The 18886-nt window shown below is 43.5% G+C and overlaps 2 protein-coding genes across 2 annotated transcripts in view; both read right to left on the minus strand.

The window, feature by feature from the left end:
• Positions 1-2930: 2930 nt before the first annotated feature.
• Timm8a (translocase of inner mitochondrial membrane 8A) lies at positions 2931-6221 on the minus strand. The gene is made up of 2 exons (XM_051141594.1): positions 6007-6221; positions 2931-3288 (listed from the first exon to the last, which is right to left on the minus strand). Exons 1-2 carry the CDS (start codon positions 6136-6138, stop codon positions 3127-3129), a joined length of 294 nt encoding a protein of 97 aa, XP_050997551.1. The 5' UTR covers positions 6139-6221; the 3' UTR covers positions 2931-3126.
• A 1306-nt stretch (positions 6222-7527) lies between these two features.
• The window catches only part of Btk (Bruton tyrosine kinase), a 44136-nt gene continuing 32777 nt past the window's right edge, over positions 7528-18886 (minus strand). The window contains exons 13-19 of the mRNA XM_051141314.1: positions 17346-17420; positions 16330-16501; positions 15593-15809; positions 13414-13478; positions 11927-12045; positions 10893-11050; positions 7528-7697 (exon numbers count right to left, since the gene is read on the minus strand). Coding sequence (XP_050997271.1) covers positions 7626-7697; positions 10893-11050; positions 11927-12045; positions 13414-13478; positions 15593-15809; positions 16330-16501; positions 17346-17420 — 878 coding nt within the window. The 3' untranslated portion in view covers positions 7528-7625. The remainder of the gene's footprint in view (positions 7698-10892; positions 11051-11926; positions 12046-13413; positions 13479-15592; positions 15810-16329; positions 16502-17345; positions 17421-18886) is intronic.

Here is an 18886-nt window from a genome sequence, read left to right on the forward strand (position 1 = left end):
TTGAAATCTGAGTGTTCAAAAAATACAACACTGACTGTGGCAAGGGCACCCCTTTAAAATTGTCACTTCATGGCAGGTGGCAAAAGTGGGAGCATGGGTCCGGTGAAGATAATTGCTTTACCAAACAAGATGGCAAAGACTCTACTCAGTGGCCTGGCAAAAGTACCTTAACTTCACCAATGACTAGTGACCTGCCCTCAGGTCCCTTCTTTATTTTTTTGTATGAGTGTCTTGTCTCCATGTATGTCTATGCACATGGGCGCCTAGTGCCCAGAGGGAGTTGGATCCCCTGGAACTGGAGTTATAAACAACTGTAAACCACCATGTGGATTCTGGGAACTGAGCCTCTGCCAGAGCAGCAAATGCTCTTAACCACTAAACCATCTCTCCAGCCTTATTTATGTATTTTGGGGTTTATTTTTCAACACAGGGTTTCTGTGTAGCCCTGGCTGTCCTAGAATCACTCTGTAGACCAGACAGGCCTCGAACTCAGACATCTACCTGCCTCTGCCTTCCAGAATGCTGGGATTAAAAGCATGTGCCACCTTTTTTAAAAAAATGAGACGATGTTACCAGAAAGAAGTCCCCGTCTCTTAAAATGGCTTCCCTTTAACGCTTCGCTGGGGCAAGTTTTCAGTACATCAACCCACAGGGAACACATTCAACCATATCCAAACCATACATTAAAGACAGGTGAATCTTATTAAAACCCATATGCCTACATAGGCTGAAGATGTACAACATAAGACATTCCACCATCAGCCTTTGATTCTATTATGTAACAACAAATATAAACCTGAAGGACGTTTTAAGAGAACTGTGCTGGTAGATAACCCTTGGAATAACTCCTCCTTCATCCAAGATTTGTCTGTGTGTGTGTGTTTGTGTGTGTGTGTGTATTTCCAGACATGGTGGTAAATGCCTTTAATTCCAGCACTTGGGAGGTAGAGGCCGCATCTCTTTGTCTATGTAGCGAGTTCCAGAACAGCCAGGACAAACTGGAAAAAATGACTAAAACTAAAGAACACCCTGTGCCACATACGTTTTACCTTGACACATCAAAGGTATATGCCAGTTACTTACCTACCCTAAGTACTATTACACCAAGCAGCAAGCTATATGACATCACACATCTGCAAAAAATCAAATGGCTTCCTATTAAGCCAGGTAAAAGCTGATAAGCTTTATATGGTCTTACATTCTTTAGTCATTTCTGTTCATCCTACAAGATCTTACTTTTCTAATCCCATGGAACCACCGTAGCTTCTACCATGAGGCATTCGGACCGTTTCCTCTGCCAAACAATTCTTGACTCTCTTAAGTCTTGGCCATGTGGGTGTTTTCAAGTCTCAGCTATTTTTAGAAAGTAACAAAGCTTCATAAACATTTCCTAACACCATTATTGTATTTTTTTCCAGATTCTTTTCAGATTTACTTTCATGTCCATGAAGACTTGCCTACACACACATATGTGTGTGACACGTGTGCCTATGGAAGACAGATGGTATTGGATCCCTTAGAACTAGAGCTAAGATGGTTGTGAGCCGCCATACAAATGCTAGGAAATTAATCTGGGTTCTTTGCAATAGCCAACTGAGCAATCAATCTCTTTTGTCCACTGTGCTGTTTCTTAATGGAATTTACTACATGGAAATCTTTATGGCTTTCTTCCTGCCTCTCTCGGCTAGAACTAACCTCTTAGCCTTAGAGCTGGTTCTACTGAATCCCTGAGTCTAGGTTGGAAAAGGCACTTGTTTGTTGACATATATATTCATCACAATTTGCAAAACTGTCCTTGTAGTGCCTATATAAATAGCAGAAGTGTGGATTTGTCCACTTTTGTGGATTTGTACTAGTCAGTTCTCAAAGACTTACTTATGTATTATGTATATAGTGCTCTGCCTGCTTGTACCCTGGGCAGGCCAGAAAAGGGGATCAGATCACATTATAGATGGTTGTGAGCCACCATGTGATTGCTGGGAATTGAACTCAGGACTTCTGGAAGAACAGTCAGCACTCTTAACCACTGAGCCATCTTCAGCCTGCACTGTTCTTTTAATTCTATACTGTAGTGTGAGAATTTACAAATGAGAGGAATTCAACAAAAGCTCTTCTATCAGGGACCTAAAGTGTTAGCACAGAATGGTTTTTCCCTTCTCACCTCAAAGTATTTTCTTCCCACAAAAACTTCAGGGCTGTCTAGGACAGAAAGCACAGTTGCCTTGGAATGAGCCTACATAAAACCTGAGAAGCAGATAAAATTCCAAATAGAAAGCCTCACAGAGCTGAACTTGCGAGCTTTTATTTCAGAGACCAAAAGAATGCAGTTGATGGAATTTATGACTAACAGCAGGCATGCGCCTCCACCTGAAACTGCTGTTAGTTTTTGACTGGCCTAAATCGTTAGCATTTCAGCACATCTGTGAATGTTTTGTATCCTGATATACAAAGTAAGTTAGCTTCTTTCTTCCTGTGGCTGTCTGGGAGTGGGACTAAAGCTCGTGATCTAGATTCCTGTATAAGGAAAGCTCTCTGGATTCTCAGGCTGCCTGCTCTACCTTAAACCATATTTTCTACTTGATATTTAAGTAAATAATAGTATAGGGGAGAGAGACAGCCTAACATGCTAGATTGCATGAACACACCGTAGAATTCAGCTCCAATAGGCAAACTTGAACAAAGGCTCACAATAAAGCAGTGCCATGATAGTTCCCCACTGTTGCTTTTTCAGACACAAAGAACTCCCTAAAAAGTCAGAAATGAATCTATAATACAAATAGAGATTTACCGTATGTGGTCCCACTATCAAGTTATAGAAAGCAGTTCCACTATCAAAATTATAGAAAGCAGTTAAGGGACCTTGAGAAAGCATAGTCCCATGTACAGTAATATGCATCTCATAATCTGTTAATTATTTTCACAGGCTTAGCTTTACGAACACAACCAAATATGCATGACTCTCAACTTCCATACATAAAAATCGGTCTTTGTTCATTCTCAGGTGACAAGATGTCCCAAGATGATAAAACAAACTGGGAGTCAATCCCACCCACAGCCATTTCTTCAACCATCCCATCAACAGCTCTTCATTTCTTGAACTACTTTTCCAAAGAGGTAATGCTGAGATCAGTCAGAAAGGCTTTCTGAGAAGACAGGTTTGGACTTCTGGGTCTGCTCCAGTCGGTTCAAGATGAATTGGCTTGTATCAATGAAGCGCTCAACGCAGTTCACAAAACAGGCCTCAGCCCGACTGTCCAACTTTGGCCCAGGCTTATCCATGCACTTCTCCTGTTCAGAATAAGAACCAGAATCACAAAGGGAACGTTCAAATAAAGGTCTTTTGCTTATAGAAATAATCCCACCTAAACTGTGTGATTTGTTAATACATTTAGACCGGTTTTCTCTTACCTGTGGCACCTAGTTTAAGACTGTGTTTCTATGTGTGTGATGTAACTAGAAGACCATGAGGAGAGAAAGGAATTGAAGGAAGGCAAGAAATAAACGTGTTAAAAGAACACATTTTGGGCTGGAGAGATGGCTCAGAGGATAAGAGCACTGGCTGTTCTTCCAGAGGTCCTGAGTTCAATTCCCAGCAACCACATGATGGCTCACAACTATAATGAGATGTGGTGCCCTCTTCTGGCCTACAGGCATTACATGCAAGCAGAACACTGTATACATAATAAATATATCTTTAGAAAGAAAGAGAGCAAAGCATAATAATTTTAAAAAGAAGACTTTGTACATGATAAAGTCCATGACTTTTATGCTAATCTAAAAAACATTAATATAAAAATGTTCACACTTGGCATCTTACCAATCGTTAAGCAATAGGACACAGGCTTCCATTTTGCAACAAGGCAATGACACAGACACCATTATCAGTCCTCACTTTAGAAGTGGAAAACCTGGCAGAGTTTGCTCAAAGTCAGGGAACCAGAAAATGGCACACACTGATATAACACAGTGAGAAAAGTAGCAAAAATTCAAGTGAAATAACCTTTTGGTGAGAGGTAGCACACACCTTTAATCTCAGCAGAGGCAGGTGGATCTGAGTTCAAGGCCAATCAGAGCTACACAGGGAAACCCTGTCTCAAACTCCCACCACCAAAAGAAAACAAAAAACAAAACACCCAAAACCTTTTTTCTAGATTGGATTGTATCACTACATACAATAGTGCTGACATTAAATGCCTTTAAATAAACTGTGAAAGAAAATGATTAAAGGACAAAATCAGTTAGGTATCCTAAATAAAACCAATAAAATAAATCTATAAACCAACATTCTATAATCCTGTTTATTTAAGATAGTTATCTGTCTGTCTTTTGAGACAAGACTTGGGCTGGATGACCTGGAAATTGCGATCCTTTGTCTCTGTTTCCAAGTTCTGGGACTGTACCATCCTTACCAACACACGAAAGGCTCATGCGTCCCCTCAGGAGCGCTGAAAAACTGATGTTTTCTTTAAAAAGGTCCTGTAGTTCAGATTTTTACAAATTGCTTTGACAATTTCACACCTGTATATAATATAATTTGATCATATTTGCCATTACCGTCTCACCCTCTCTACTTCCCAACAATTCCTCACTCTACTGTATATCCTTTATTATCCACTGAGGTCTAATCTCAGTTGCTTGCATGAGCAGAGGTATAGGGGTCTTTTACTGGAGCATGCGCAACTTACTAGTGGCTATAGCATTGGAGAAAACTAAATCCCTCTCTTAGCTCATTCTTTTCTTGTTTGTAGCCCTGGCTGTCCTGGAACCCACTCTGCAAACCAGGCTGGCCTCGAACTGCCTCCCTTTCTCTGCTAGGACTAAAAGTGTATGGCACCACTCAATGAGTCTTAACAGTCACTAACCACGCCCACTTCCCAAGTGCATAAAATGAATCAAAGACTTTTTTAAGTAGCAAGATTTATCTTATTTTGGTGGTAAAACAAGATCCCACGAGTCAGGAGGCAGAGGCAGGAGGAGCTCGAAGTTCCAGGCCAGCCAGGAGTGAATATAGTAAAGTCCTGTCTCTAAACTGAACGTACACAGAGTACTTGAAAGGTGGAGGAGGCCGGAAACCCAGGAGTTCAAGGTCACTTTTTGCTATTGTCAGTTGTCCATTCAGAATAAGGCCAGCTTGGAATACAGGAAACCTTGCTTTAAAAAGAAAAAAAACTCTGATCCAAGGCAAACCAGAATCACTGGAACATTTTTAAAGAGCACAGCTCAGTAATATGTAAGTTTACAGGAAAAGGACCAGGTAAATCAATGCCTGCACATAGTCTGAAGCTTTTAGAATGCATTTCTTTCATGCCTCTCTGCTTTATACACGAGTTTTAAAGTCTCTCCTATTCCAAAGACTATTATCCTTGGCCTCTGAAGTTTTTGTCACAGGAGGGCAGTGTGCTGCCCTTGGCAACCACAACACCTTGATCTCAGCTACAAACAACTGCCTTCTGCCCCTCTGCCAAAGTCCCCTCATTGAGCAGACTCAATTTCTCAACCTTCAAACCTTAATAGTTTGGTATTACACAATTCACCGTGACAGCAAATACATGCGGATGTTAGGAGAGATTATGCCACTTTTATCCTTAATGAAAAAGCCGCTTGTCTTTTCATCAGGAGGGTTCTAACTGAGCAAAGTAAGTCCCGAGGAGTCCAGAAATTAATAGTCACGGACTCCCTAGGATTCCAGTTCTCTAAAATCCCAGGACTGCGGATTCCGGGCAGTCTTACTGTTGAACACTAAGCAGTGTCCAGCACTAAGCAGCTTCAACCTCAGGCACCTCTGGGTGCTGGGTGGGACAGTGGTGTAAGCCCGTGGCTCCAAATCCTTTGCACCTTCGGTCTCCCTGAGAAGTCACCGTGGTCCCTCCCGGCTCGGCCTAAGGAATCCGAAAACCCAGAGTGCGGGCAAGACCACTCACTCTGGAATCCCTGACATCCTAGCAAGTCCCGTGGGGGCAAGGACACGGGCAAAGTAGCCACCGTGTCCCGTTCCGAGCTCCTCACCCAGCAAAGTTCCGTCATCTGATGCACCAGCTGCTGGAAGCGCTGTTTCTGCGTCTCCACCTCGATGAAATGCTGCAGCTGAGGGTCCACGGCGCCCAAACCCGTGCCCGAAGAGGCGGCGGAGGAATCCATCCCGGCGCGACCACGCGGGCCGAAGGGAGCAGCACACAACCTACTCGCCGACCTTCACGTGTCTGAGTGACGGAACCGGAACTACAACACCCCCCCACGCCTCCCCGCCCCAGCCTCGGGGAACGCCCCCCTGTGAGCTCACTGCGACTGCGCAAGGTAAGCGTCCCGCCGGCACCGCGAGCCCCTCCCTTCAAGCGACAGCGTTCCACTGTCCGTACTGGCCGGAGCAGTCACAACCCGGCGGTAGCGCCTGGCCAGTTGTTTGAAACGCCCTCAAGCTGCCGGAGCGAAAATACAAAAAGAAAAGAGTAGCGGAAAGGAAAAGAGGAAGTTACTTCACATCACATGATCCAGTGAAAGGCGGGCCCTTCAACTCCGCCCCGCCCACTTCCAAATTGGCCCGCGGTTTTTTAGCCAAGGTTTTACACCCAGCCAGAATTCTTCTGCGAGGTAGCTAGCTAGCCCGGGCCCAGGGATCCATCCAGTTCTTTGAATTTTCCTCTAGATGTAGTTTCATGAGGCTCTGGCTGAGTTTGTTTCTAATTTTTAGATTTATTCAAATGATAGTATATGTCTACTGTGTGCCAAGCACTGTGGAAGGTTTGTTGAATTCGTCTAGAATTCGAAGACACGCTTTATTTATTTTAAAAAATGTATCTATTTATTTATTGGTTTTTCGAGACAGGGTTTCTCTGTGTAGCCTTGGCTGTCCTGGACTCACTTGGTAGACCAGGCTGGCTTGAACTCCCAGAGATCCACCTGCCTGTGCTTCCCGAGTGCTGGGATTAAAGGCAGAAGGCACACTTAACACAAGAGAAAGATGAGTGAAATGTGAGTTCTATCGAGTTCTAGATTAGGAATACGCCAAACAATGACACACACTTTTCTGCAATTCTCAGACAGAATATAAAAAAAATCTTGAGTTGCTAAAGTGAAAAACACAGAAGGACTTTACGGAGCTTCAGGTGGCTGCATGATGAATTAAAACAGGAGATACTTTCACTCTTTCCAGTAATTTTATTGTATTAAAACACCCCTCCCGTTTTATTGGCACCATTCCAGGCTGTCCTGCCTCCCCTCCCGCCCAAAAACCCTCTTAACACTTAACCAATAACTTGAAATATGAAAAATATAGGGCAGTATGCTTAACACAACTAGTGGGGCTATTTACATCTTTTCCTTCCTCCAAATGTTTCCATCCCAAATTCAGTCTGTTACTAGTCTTGAAGTTATGGGTAATACAGGGCACAGAAAGCCCTTGGCCTTTTTTTCCGGAAGCATTATGCCGGGGAATGAAAGAAGAAAGGCATGCCTAGATGTGCAGGAGCATTCCTAGATGTACCAGGGGCCTTTATGTATTCTGTAGGAGCCTGGAAGGCTGCAGAGCCTGGAAGGCTGCAGAGCCTGGGAGCCTGGGAGCTCCTCAGGAAAAGTGGAATTAGGGCTTGTAGGAGAGAGGAGTAGATCCACGAAACTTCTCAGCCAGCTCAGGATTCTTCATCCATGACATCTAGAATGTTACTCAAGAGAATTTTGAAACTAGGGCGTTCATCTGCCTTCTAAAACCAAAGAAAATGGACAGTGTTATAATGTAGAATCCAGAATCCGCAGGGAACCCAGTAGTAAATTACAAAGTATTAACACTTATTAAGTGTATACTAAGTACCTAGCAGCATATCTTCATCATAACACACACACACAGAGAAGAGAAATGAAATAGCAGGTCTCCGTAAGGTCCTTCTGTGGTTTTCACCTTAGCAACTCAAGATTTTTTTATTTTATTTTATTCTGCCTGCACATTGGTCTGTGTGAAGGTGTCAGATCCCCTGGAACTAGCGTTATGGACAGTTGTGAACTGCCATGAGGGTGAACCCAGGACTTCTGGAAGCACAGCCAGTTCTCTTAACCACTGAGCCTTTGCCCCAGTCCATAACGCTAACAACTTTTGCCTTTACTTCTCCCTTGCATCTCTTTCCAGAAACCCAGCAAGGACTCTGTATCTCCATTTTCACCTGGCTAATCTACAAATGATTCTAGGCTTACTCTTTTGTAGACCAGGCTGCCCTTGAACTCTGAGAGATCCTCTTGCCTCTTCTGGGAGTAAAAGCATGGGCCCCAACTGCCCAGCACAGATCAAATTATTTGTGCGATAAGAACAAATTTCAAATTAAGCTGATGGGCTGATTAAAGCTGAAGATAAGTTCATTGTAAATGTATACACATGCCGGGCGGTGGTGGCGCAGGCCTTTAATCCCAGCACTTGGGAGGCAGAGGCAGGTGGATCGTTGTGGGTTCGAGGCCAGCCTGGTCTACAAAGCGAGTCTAGGATAGTCAAGGCTACATAGAGAAACCCTGTCTCAAAAAACAAAACAAACAAGCAAATGTATACACACTATCTCATTATTTCAGAACTTGAAATGAGGATGACTATCAAGTGTGATTAACTGGTTGGCAGAACAGACCTGTAAGCAGGGATAATGTTTAGCTAGGTTCCGAATGCACTTTCTGCCTTTTCAAAGCTAAATGAACTAAGAACTTTGCAAAGCCACAGACTGTTAGCCTGGACTGAACCCCTCAGCAGCCAGGGCTTTTGTTAGTCTGACTTTAAGATTATAACTCTTTTGGAGATCCAGTCAGATTAAAGCTCTTTTGGAGAGCTCTTGAACTAGGTCATTTTTGGTTTGTTCTTTTTGTTTTGAGACAGGGTCTCTCTGTATAGCCCTGGCTGTCCTAGACTCGCTTTGTAGACCAGGCTGGCCTCAAGCCCACAGAGAAACACATGCTTCTGCCTCCAAAGTGGTGATATTAAAAGCATGTATTACCATGCCTGGCTGAGATTTGGTATTTTTTATCAAGAAAATTTGTTTTAGTTTTTTTGTTTGTTTGTTTGTTTTGAGATAGAATGTCACTCTATATCCCAGGCTGCCCTGGAACACAATATGTAGCCCAGGCTAGCCTGAAACTCATGACAAACCCTCTGGCCCCACATTCCTGAGTGTTGGGACTACATAGGCTAGTTATCTTTGATGCATTTGATAAGTCAGGAACTATTCATGACAGAATGACCTCAATCTGTCAGAACTGAAGGGTTATCAATTTCACAGTATTCAATTGGTTTTCAAAACTAGACACATATCAGAAGCTCTTGGGAACTTGAAAGGATGTCTGTGTTCCATAGATGTGCCTATCCAGACTCTCTGGGAAAAAAGCCCAGTAATTTATATTTTTTGAAATTCCTTCCCAGCACTTGGGAGGCAGAGGCAGGTGGATCACTGTGAGTTCAAAGCCTGGTCTACAAAACAGTCTAGGACAGCCAGGGCTATGTTGAGAGATTCTGTTTCAAAACAAAACCTAAAAAGTATCCTTAGGAGTAGGACATGTAATGCATGCCTGTAATTCCAGCCAGAAAAAAAAAAAAAAAACCCTGTCTCGAAAAAATTTTTAAAATTTAAAAATTAAAATTCCTTAGGAGGCTGAACATGGTGGCACGAGCCTTTAATCCTCACACTTGGGAGGCAGAGACTGGTAGTTCAATGTTGACCTGGTCTATAAAGTATGTTCCAGGACTGCCAGGGCTATGTTGAAAGGCTCTGTTTTTTTGTTTTTGTTTTTGTTTTTTTTTTAAAACTAAAGTGTATTCTTAGGAATGGGACATTTAATGCATGCCTGTGACTCCAGCCAGCACTTGGGAGATAAGATCCAGAAGTTGAATGTCAACTTTAGCTACATAATGAGTTTGAGGCCAGCCTGACAATTGGAGACCCAGCCTCAAACATCTGTAACCACACATCTGGCTTATGTAGTGCTGGGGACCAAAGCATGGCTTCATTCATACTTAGGTAAGTACTCTACCAATTGAGCCACATTCCGCAGCCCCAGCAAAGCAGTTTTAGAATAGTGAAACATGATCATTATCTTCAAAATAGTACAACTGCACCTCCTCAAAATCTATAATAAAAATTAAAATTTTAAAAACCCGCAACGAGCTAGAGAGATGACACAGGCATTTAGAGCACTGATTGCTCTTCCAGCAGAGCCAGGTTTGATTCCCAGCACCCACATGGTGTCTCACAACTGCCTGTAACTCCAGTTCCAGGGGATCTGATGCCTTCTTCTGGCCTCCACAGGCATCAGGCATGAATGCCCTGCACAGATATACATACAAGCAAAACACTCATACACAAAACAATAAAATAATTTAAAAATATTTGAGAAGAAAATCCAAAACCAAAGCAGACAAACAAAGACTATTTTAGGTCCCTTTTAGGTGACTTTTTTTTTTTTTTTTTTTTACATCTCATTTAGCACCCTCAACGAGAAAAGGTTGGCAGCTAGTGAAATAAAAGAAGGGTCAAACACTCCTAGGTGAGTCCCAGACTTTTTTTGTTTCTTGGTTTGCTTTGGGTTTTGTTTGTTTGCTTGCTCGCTTGCTTGCTTGGTTGTTTTGGGATCAAAGGTGTGTGTCACCACCTCTTAACTTTGTAACACCCGTTCTCTTAGCTGAGTGCCTTTGGTCTCATAAACTCCCCTACTCTTAAAGCTGAAACAAGTATTAGGGTCTGCTAATGATACTCTAGTGAGGATTAGGGCGGGCATGGAAAGGCTGTCAGAGGACTGGGGTGCAAGCTAGACTGACAAAGCATGTGCAGCTCTAAGTCTATGCCCAGCTGACATGTGACCGTGGAGACTGGGAACTGGCCAGCTAAGTGTGAAGTTCAAGGGAATAATTTAAGAGGGTCCACTACAGCACTTACCTCATGCCAGCAGCTGTACATGATGGTATATACCCTCTCTGATGCCAGATGAGGCCTGTATAGACGTAAGCCTTGAGCAATGTGTTCTGCTGTCTCACTGTTAGTAAATCTCTCATATGGCATTTTCCCCAGGGAGTAAATTTCCCACATTAAAACCCCTAGAAGGTAAAAAGGAGAAGTGTATTCAGTCTTTTTCAAAAACTTGGAGCCATATCCTTCTGGATGAACCTCCAAGATTAGAATAAGCTGAGTTCTCTCTCTGTGAATTTTGCGTTTTGTCCAGAATTCTGCCATAGCCTGCGCTGCTGACTATCAGGGTTGCCCTATGCTAGACCATTAGTCACTCTAGAAGAGAAACTGTGTCTTATTCGCTTTGGTAGCTTCAGGGTCTGGCAGAATGCCTAGTACATAATCAGAATGCAGAAGCTGTTGAATAATGAGCAGTTTGTTTTCCAGGATATATTGGAATTCTAGGAAGACAGAGCTACTGTCCAGCTAGCTGCATTTGTCCTTGGAAACGCTTGTGGTTCTGGACCACAAGGATCAAATGAATGATAACAGGAATGCAAGTTTGAACTTTCCCACTATGTTCTTCTTTCAGCTCTTTAATCTATATTCTCTCTTCACCTTTACCTCCCTCCATCCCCACACTGTGTGTGTGTGTGTGTGTGTGTGTGTGTGTGTGTGTGTGTGTATGTGCATCACTTGCAGCATACCATACAGTGAAGGTCAGACACCAACCCCGGGGATTGATCCTTATCTTCTAACCTCATTTGAGACGAGGTCTCCCTTGATGTTTATTCTTGTACATTCTACATGCTAGCTGGCACATGAGCTACTTGGGCTTCTCCAGTCTCCACCTCCTATCTGCATAGGGTAGGGGCATAGTGGGATTACAAGTGCCTGTATTCTCTACTGCTTCCCGCTTTTAGGTGCGTGCTGAGGATTGAACTCAGGTTGTCAAGCTTGCATGAGAAGCAGTTTACCCACAGAGCCATCTCTCCATCCTAATCTGTATGTTCTTATCTACTTACCAAAAGCCCAAATGTCAGATTTGCTGCTGAACTTGCTATACATAAGCACTTCTGGTGGAGACCACCGGACTGGAAATTTGGAGCCTACAGAACTGGTGTATTCATCATCCAGGACATACCTGCAAGGGATTCAAGACTTGTTGCCATTAAGATTTAGACAGCTTGATATGTGCCTGGGTCTTCTCAACACACCCCTGGAGGCCGCACAGATTCATAGTTACATTCTTTCTCAAAAGTCTCTGCGTGCCAGCCAATGCCTTTTGCAAATGTTACTTTTAACAAAAACTCTGTTGCCCTTTCTCTCTCCTTATAAAAGTATTTATTTGCCTTCTATGTTGCTGAGCCCAGATCTTTGCACATGCTAGACTAGCACCCTACTAGTGATATACACCTTCTAGTCCTTTTTTTTTTTGTACTTTAATAAACACTGTAGACAGTGTCTCAGTAAACTGCATAAATTGGCCTTGAGTTGTCAATCATGGGACTTCTTGAGCCTCCTGAGTAGCTGGGATTACAGGCCTGTGCCACCAGGCTCAGTTCCCATCTGGACTTCTAATTTAGCTTTCCTGATTGATAATATGATTACAATGAGAATAAACAGGGGGGAAGCCTAATAAGGACTCCTTTTCTCTTCTCTACTCCACGTTTTCCTTTCCCTGAATCTTTTTCTTCCCCTTTTCTTTCATTCTGAAGTAGCCAGTAAGGGTTAGAGCAAGAAAAGAGTAATAATGAAGGAAAGTCAGCAGCTTTAGTAGATCAAGTTAAGGTATTGGGGAAATAGGATAAAGATGAGAAAGGGAAGGAAGGGCACAGAGGAAAAAGAGGAAAGGAGAACAGGGATACAACAATAAAGGAAAGGATGAAGCTGGGGTGGTGGCTCACGCCTGGAGTTCTTGAGTCAAGAACCTAAGGCAGGATAATAGAGGAGGATTGCTGTGAGTTTCAGACCAGCCTGGGCTACACAGTAAATTCTGGACCAGCCTTGGCTACCCAGTGAGTTCCAGACTAGTCTGGGCTAAAGGGAGACTTTGTCTAAAAAAATAAAAAGATAAGAAATATAAGGAAAAATGAAAGGAGTGACCTAAATAATTCAGAATAAGAGACAAAGCGTTCAGATGTTAGAAGACACTATACTGAGAACAGAAAGGCCAGGCACTGTTCTACATAGTGAGCTCCAGGATGGCCAGGGCTACATAAAGAGACCCTGTCTCAAAAAACAAAAAACAAAAACAAAACAAAACACAAAGAACAGAAAAAAAAGAAAACAAAGAGATTAACAATTATAATGTGCCCTTGTTTAATCTGTGCTGTTTTCACATTTAAAGTGGATGATAAACATCAGATGCAGTGACCATGCCTGTAATCCCAACAGTGGAGAGGCTTAAGCAAGGAAGAAGACTCATGAGTTTAGCACCAACATGGCCCACATACCACAACCCCTTTGCCAAAATAAATAACAAATAGGAAGATGAAAAAGGTACACTCACCTAGACAAGCCAAAGTCGGATACTTTCACAACTCCTTGATCATTTACCAAACAGTTTCGAGCTGCCTACAACACAACAGATACCTTGAGACTGTATCCTTGGCCTTAGATTAGAAATGTAAAGCTTCTGCAACTGGGAAGACGCATGGCCTTCAGCTAAAGGCATCTTCCACCTAATAACTATTATTTGATGCTACTAAAGACCGTGTGTGTGTGTGTGTGTGTGTGTGTGTGTGTGTGTGTGTGTGTGTGTGTATGTGTGTGTGTATGTGTGTGTGTAAGCCAGAGGTTGATGTCAAGTGTCTTCCTTAATTATTCTCTAGTTTATTTCTTGAGACAGGATCACTGAGCCTAGAGCTAGGCTGGGCAATGAGCTCTAGGGATCTGCCTGTCTCTCTCTCCAGTGCCCTAGTGCTGGGATTACTGATGCATGCTGCTATTCCTGGCTTTTATATGGGTGCTGAGCATTTGAACTTGGGTTTGTTTGGCTTTTTCTCTTACTTTACTCTGTAGGCATGTTACCAGCAAAGCCATCTCACTTGTCCTTAGTTATTTTGTAAGGGACAGGGGGCTTATTCCATACTCCAGGCTAATGGAGAACTCTCTATGAAGCCCCGGCTGTCCTCAAACTCGTGGGAATCTTCCTGTTTCAGTCTCAAAAGGGCTGAGATTATGAGGCATACTTATGATCCTGAGAAACTTTGCCACATTCCCTTCACATGGAGAGCAATCTGCTAAGTGGTCCTAAAATAAAGCACGCAGAGCAATTTCATTCCTATGGAGAACTCCAGTCCACTGAACTGCTAAGAGAATTCAGAAGAAACGCTGGACAAGTGTGTGTTCTTTTCTGCCTAAAGGGCAGAGAGAATAGGGCAATTTGAGTCTTCCTCTGGCTGAAAGAAACAGAGACACAAACTGACGCCTCCAGGAGCTGAGCAGGCAAGAAAACAGTGAAGTGGGGGTGGGTGGAGACTGCAGAAAGTAGGCCACACAAGCCCAGCATGAAGTGGAGAGCTGTGCCCCAGCTCCAGGAGACTATTAGCATGGGCAGCAGGATTAGGGGTCTTGTCTTCTCAGCTAGTTTAGACTTTTCAGAGAATCTGGAAAGTAAAGTTGTTTTTTTTTAATATAAAATATTCCTCTTTATGTATTTGTTAACTAGGGAGAGGTACTGGTAGTGCACGCCTTTAATCCCAGCCTTTAGAAGGCAAAGGCAGGAATATCTCTGTAGGTTCAAGGCCAGCCTTGCATACAAAGCAAGTTCCAGGACAGCCAGGACTTTACACAAGGATTTGTTAACCATACTAAAACACTTTTTAAGTCACAAGAGGACTAGAGATGTGGTCAGTTGGTAGAACGCTTGACTAGCATGCACAAAGTTCTAGGTTCAGTTCCCAGCACTGCTTAAACAAGAGGTGGGGGTGTACTCCTATAATCCTAGCACTTGCGAGTAGAGAGAGAGGGATCAGAAGTCCAAAGCCAGCCTAGGCTACATGAAACCCTGTCTTAAAATGAAATAAAATAGAAAAAAAAGAAAGAAAAAGTAGATCAAAATGTATCAATGGGTCATGTTTGTGACTCTGATGTAACCAAATAGTGGCCTTGTACCAGGAGCAGTCCCATTGGGAAACAAAGGAGTTTTCTTCTGCTCAAGATCTAGAATGGGCCTTTAATTTTAGCACTTGAGAGGCAGAGCCAGGTGAGTTCCGGGCCAGCCTGGTCTACAGAGTGAGCTCAAGACAGCCAGGGCCGTTACACAGAGAAACCCTGTTTCAGGGAAAAATGATTTAGAATGGGTACTGTTCCCTTATAGGTGGAAAGGACTCAGGGCAAGTGGCAAGCTTGCTGGGATTGAGTCTGGAGACAACTACTGGCCTCAACACTGGGTCAGACACATACTTTGTTTTGTTTTTTGAGACAGGGTTTCTCTGTGTAGTCTTGGCTGTTCTGGACTTGCTTTGTAGACCAGGGTGACCTAGAACTCACAAAGATGTGCCTGCCTCTGCCTCCTGAGTGCTGAGATTACAGGTGTGTACCACCACACCAGGCCAGCAGACACATGCTTAATCTGTACTGCTTTCTAGAGAAAAGCTCAATGCTGGCACTTGCAAGCCTCCTCAACAGCATATGCTATATCTTCCAATGCTCATCCCACCCCCTGGATCCTTCTGAGAGCTCACCAGGTCTCGGTGAAGGAACTGCTTCGACTCCAAGTACTCCATCGCTTCACAGACATCTTTGCACATCTCCAGCAGCTGCTGAGTCTGGAAGCGGTGCCGCATCTCCCTCAAGTAGTTCAAGAGGCAGCCATTAGCCATGTACTCAGTGATGATGAAGATGGGGCGCTGTTTGGTGCAGACTCCATACAACTGCACGAGCTTCTCGTGGGAAAGATTCCTACAAGAGAGAGAAGGAGCTAGTCCTCCTATCTTGCCCCTGCAGACTAGTCATAAAGGAGCAGGGGAGGGAAGGGACTGGCCTAGCATGGAATATCCAATAAGATACCATAATAGCAAGGTTATTTTTTCCTTCCCATCAGAAACCCCAAAAGCACCTCAAATGTGGGGGCAGGCAGGGATTTGGAGCCTACTCAAATGACCAAGGAACAAGCCCAAGCTTAGGGGAACGAAAGGTAGAACTAGAATCATCCTTTCTTTTACAAGTCTAATATTGTACATATACCCCTCAATGCTGCTAAGAGGGGCCATATACATGCCAAACATTATTCTCTACCAGTATTGAAGTCAGAGAAATGATTACCTTAGCAGTCCTGAAAGGTAGCCCACCAAAGGCTAACCTCAGACCCCATCCCGTGTTCCTCTCACTGTAAGTCACCTTAGACCACAGTGTGCTATCCTTGAAGCTCCTAGACTCCTTCTACAACTGGAGTGAGAGTTGAATTGAGGCTGTAACTCACATCATGACTTTGGCTTCTTCAATGAATTCATCCTCCGACATGGAGCCTTCTCTGATCATCTTGATGGCCACGTCATATTGGCCCCTCCATTTCCCATATTTCACTACCCCGAATTGTCCAGTTCCCAGCTCCTTCAAGAAGGTCAGGTCCTTTGGATCAATTTCCCATGATCCTACCAACAAAGTCTTGTTGTGATTCTTTGATGGGGCATACACATAGAATGACTACAATAGATAAGAGTCCCTGCTAGGGAGTAAGTAGGAAGCATAGGAAAGGGGATAGTCTCAGGAGTACTAATCCACCTTTCTTTACTCAGTTAAATCTCAAGAGGAAAGGATGGCTGGTAGGAGAAATCTGAAACTTTTAGGTACAAAACTGGCCAAAAGGCAAGGAGACAGACCAAACAAGCTTCTGAAATCCAGTTATGATTTGGTTAATACTGGCAGTTAATAAACTCATAAATGATGTTGAAAATTTTTTTTTTCATTTTTTGAGACAGGATTTCTCTGTCCTGGATTCACTTTGTAGACCAGGCCAGCCTCAGCCTCCTGAGTGCTGGGATTACAGGCATGCGCCACCACGCTGATAATATTGAAACACTTTAACATGATAAACAGGGCTTGTGAGATGGCTCTGTAGGTAAAGGTGCTTGCCACTAAGTTTGAAGACCAGCATTAGAACCCCTGAACCCACACATTGGAAGGAGATGGAAGGAGAGAATCAACTGGCTATCATTTGGCCTATACATGTGTGCTAATGCATGTGTGTGCACAGGCACAAATAAATAAACGTAAACATTTAAACCATCAACGATGACTCCTTTTAAGAATCTGTTTTGCAGTCCCAGAAAGAACCACTAGAGGGAGTAAGTTTTTAAATATCTTGGTTCCCTCTACCCCTTCCTAAAGAAAGCTGGCACAGAACAGTATAATTTAAGACCATCCTATAAGGTAAGGTCTACTGAAGCAATTCTTATAACTGCTAGTCCACCCAATTCCACAGAAATAAGCAGTTACCATAGCCCAGGCCTGCAGTAGAAGGCGCATTTTTGTTTTGTTTAGACACAGGATATTTCAGCCTGGATATGAGTCCTGAAACAGAGAAGTCACAGTGTCAGCATCAGCGATGGGATTCCATGCAGATCCATATCATCAGAAAGTCTCACAGTTCTAGTATGAGTCTGTCTTTCTGGCTTTTCAAGACACGGTCCCTCTGTGTAGCCTTGACTGTCCTGGAACTCTCTTTGTAGGCCAAGCTGGCCTCAAACTCACAGACATCCATCTGCCTCTCCCTCCAGAGTGTTGAGATTAAAGGCCTGCACCACCATGCCCGGTTTTGTATGAATCTTTCTAATTCTTCTTGAATGCCAAAACAAAAAACAAAAAACAAAACAAAAAAAAAAACAAAAACAAAAAAACAAACAACAACAACAACAACAAAAACTCCACCAACCCACAGAGTTTTCTGTAGGTTTCTCCCCTCACCAAATTTTTTGAGGGAAAAAGAAGGTAAGTGTGGGCCTTTGTCTGTAGGTGGAGGACACGCCCTCTCCCAGTAAGCTTAGAGCTCAGAAACAGACTTTAGGCCAAAAGGTGTCTAAAACTGGCTCTTTAAAGAAACACATATTAAGGCTGCCCTGGATCGATCTCAGAGGCAAGCTCTAGGAGATGTCCCTGGTATGACTCCTGCATACCCTTGGCTTAAAACCCAGGGGTCCCAGGATAGGGCACTCTGTGTCTCTCTTTTGTTCTAGCTCTCTGTCTTTGTCTCTCTTTTATCTTTAAGTTGGTTAGAACTTTAGTGAATTAAAACCTAGCTCTTCAAGACTCTCTTGGCTGTTTTTATTTTGCCCAAACGAGCTTGGTTATCTGGTCTTTTCTTAAGTCTGAGGCTCCCTTTCCCCATCCCCCCATTCCCATCCCCCACTCCCACCCCCTGCTGTAAGGGACAAGAACTCCCTGCTAAGTGTGCCACCATTCTGTGCTCCCTCAAGCTAGGAGATCTGACTGGAAAGCTCCCTCCCTCCTTCCATGTGACAGGTTCTGGAGACAGAGCCTTCCTCAGCTAGCCTCCTGAAGGCTGAGGGAAACTCTGTCTAGGCTGAAGAAAACTCTGCAACCAGAGTCTCAGCCCAGCCTCCTCGAGAAAGAACCCACAGGAAGGAAGGAAGGGAGGGAGGGAGGGAGGGAGGGAGGGAGGGAGGGAGGGAGGGAGGAAATAATAATTGAAATATATTCCCTATTGTTGGATACGATGGTGGTTCACAGCCATAATTTCCTCAGTCTAGAAACTGAGGCAGGAGCATTGCTGTGATTTTGAGGCCAGCCTGGGCTACAAGGAAAAATAGCAAGATCTTATTTTAAAAGAAAATAAAAACAGAAACAAAATGTGAAAATGAAGAAAAATAGAAAGTAGTATCCCCTTATTGAGTATGTCCACATGTCCCAGCCTGGGCTTCCGTCACATCCTCCTTTCTCAGCGAAGCATTCCCAAGGGTTCATGCCTCACTAATCTCCTGGCTTTCACGTCTTAGTCTGTGGACACTTATAACTCTGTT

This window comes from Acomys russatus, chromosome X (assembly GCF_903995435.1).
Source record: "Acomys russatus chromosome X, mAcoRus1.1, whole genome shotgun sequence".
NCBI lineage: Eukaryota > Metazoa > Chordata > Mammalia > Rodentia > Muridae > Acomys > Acomys russatus.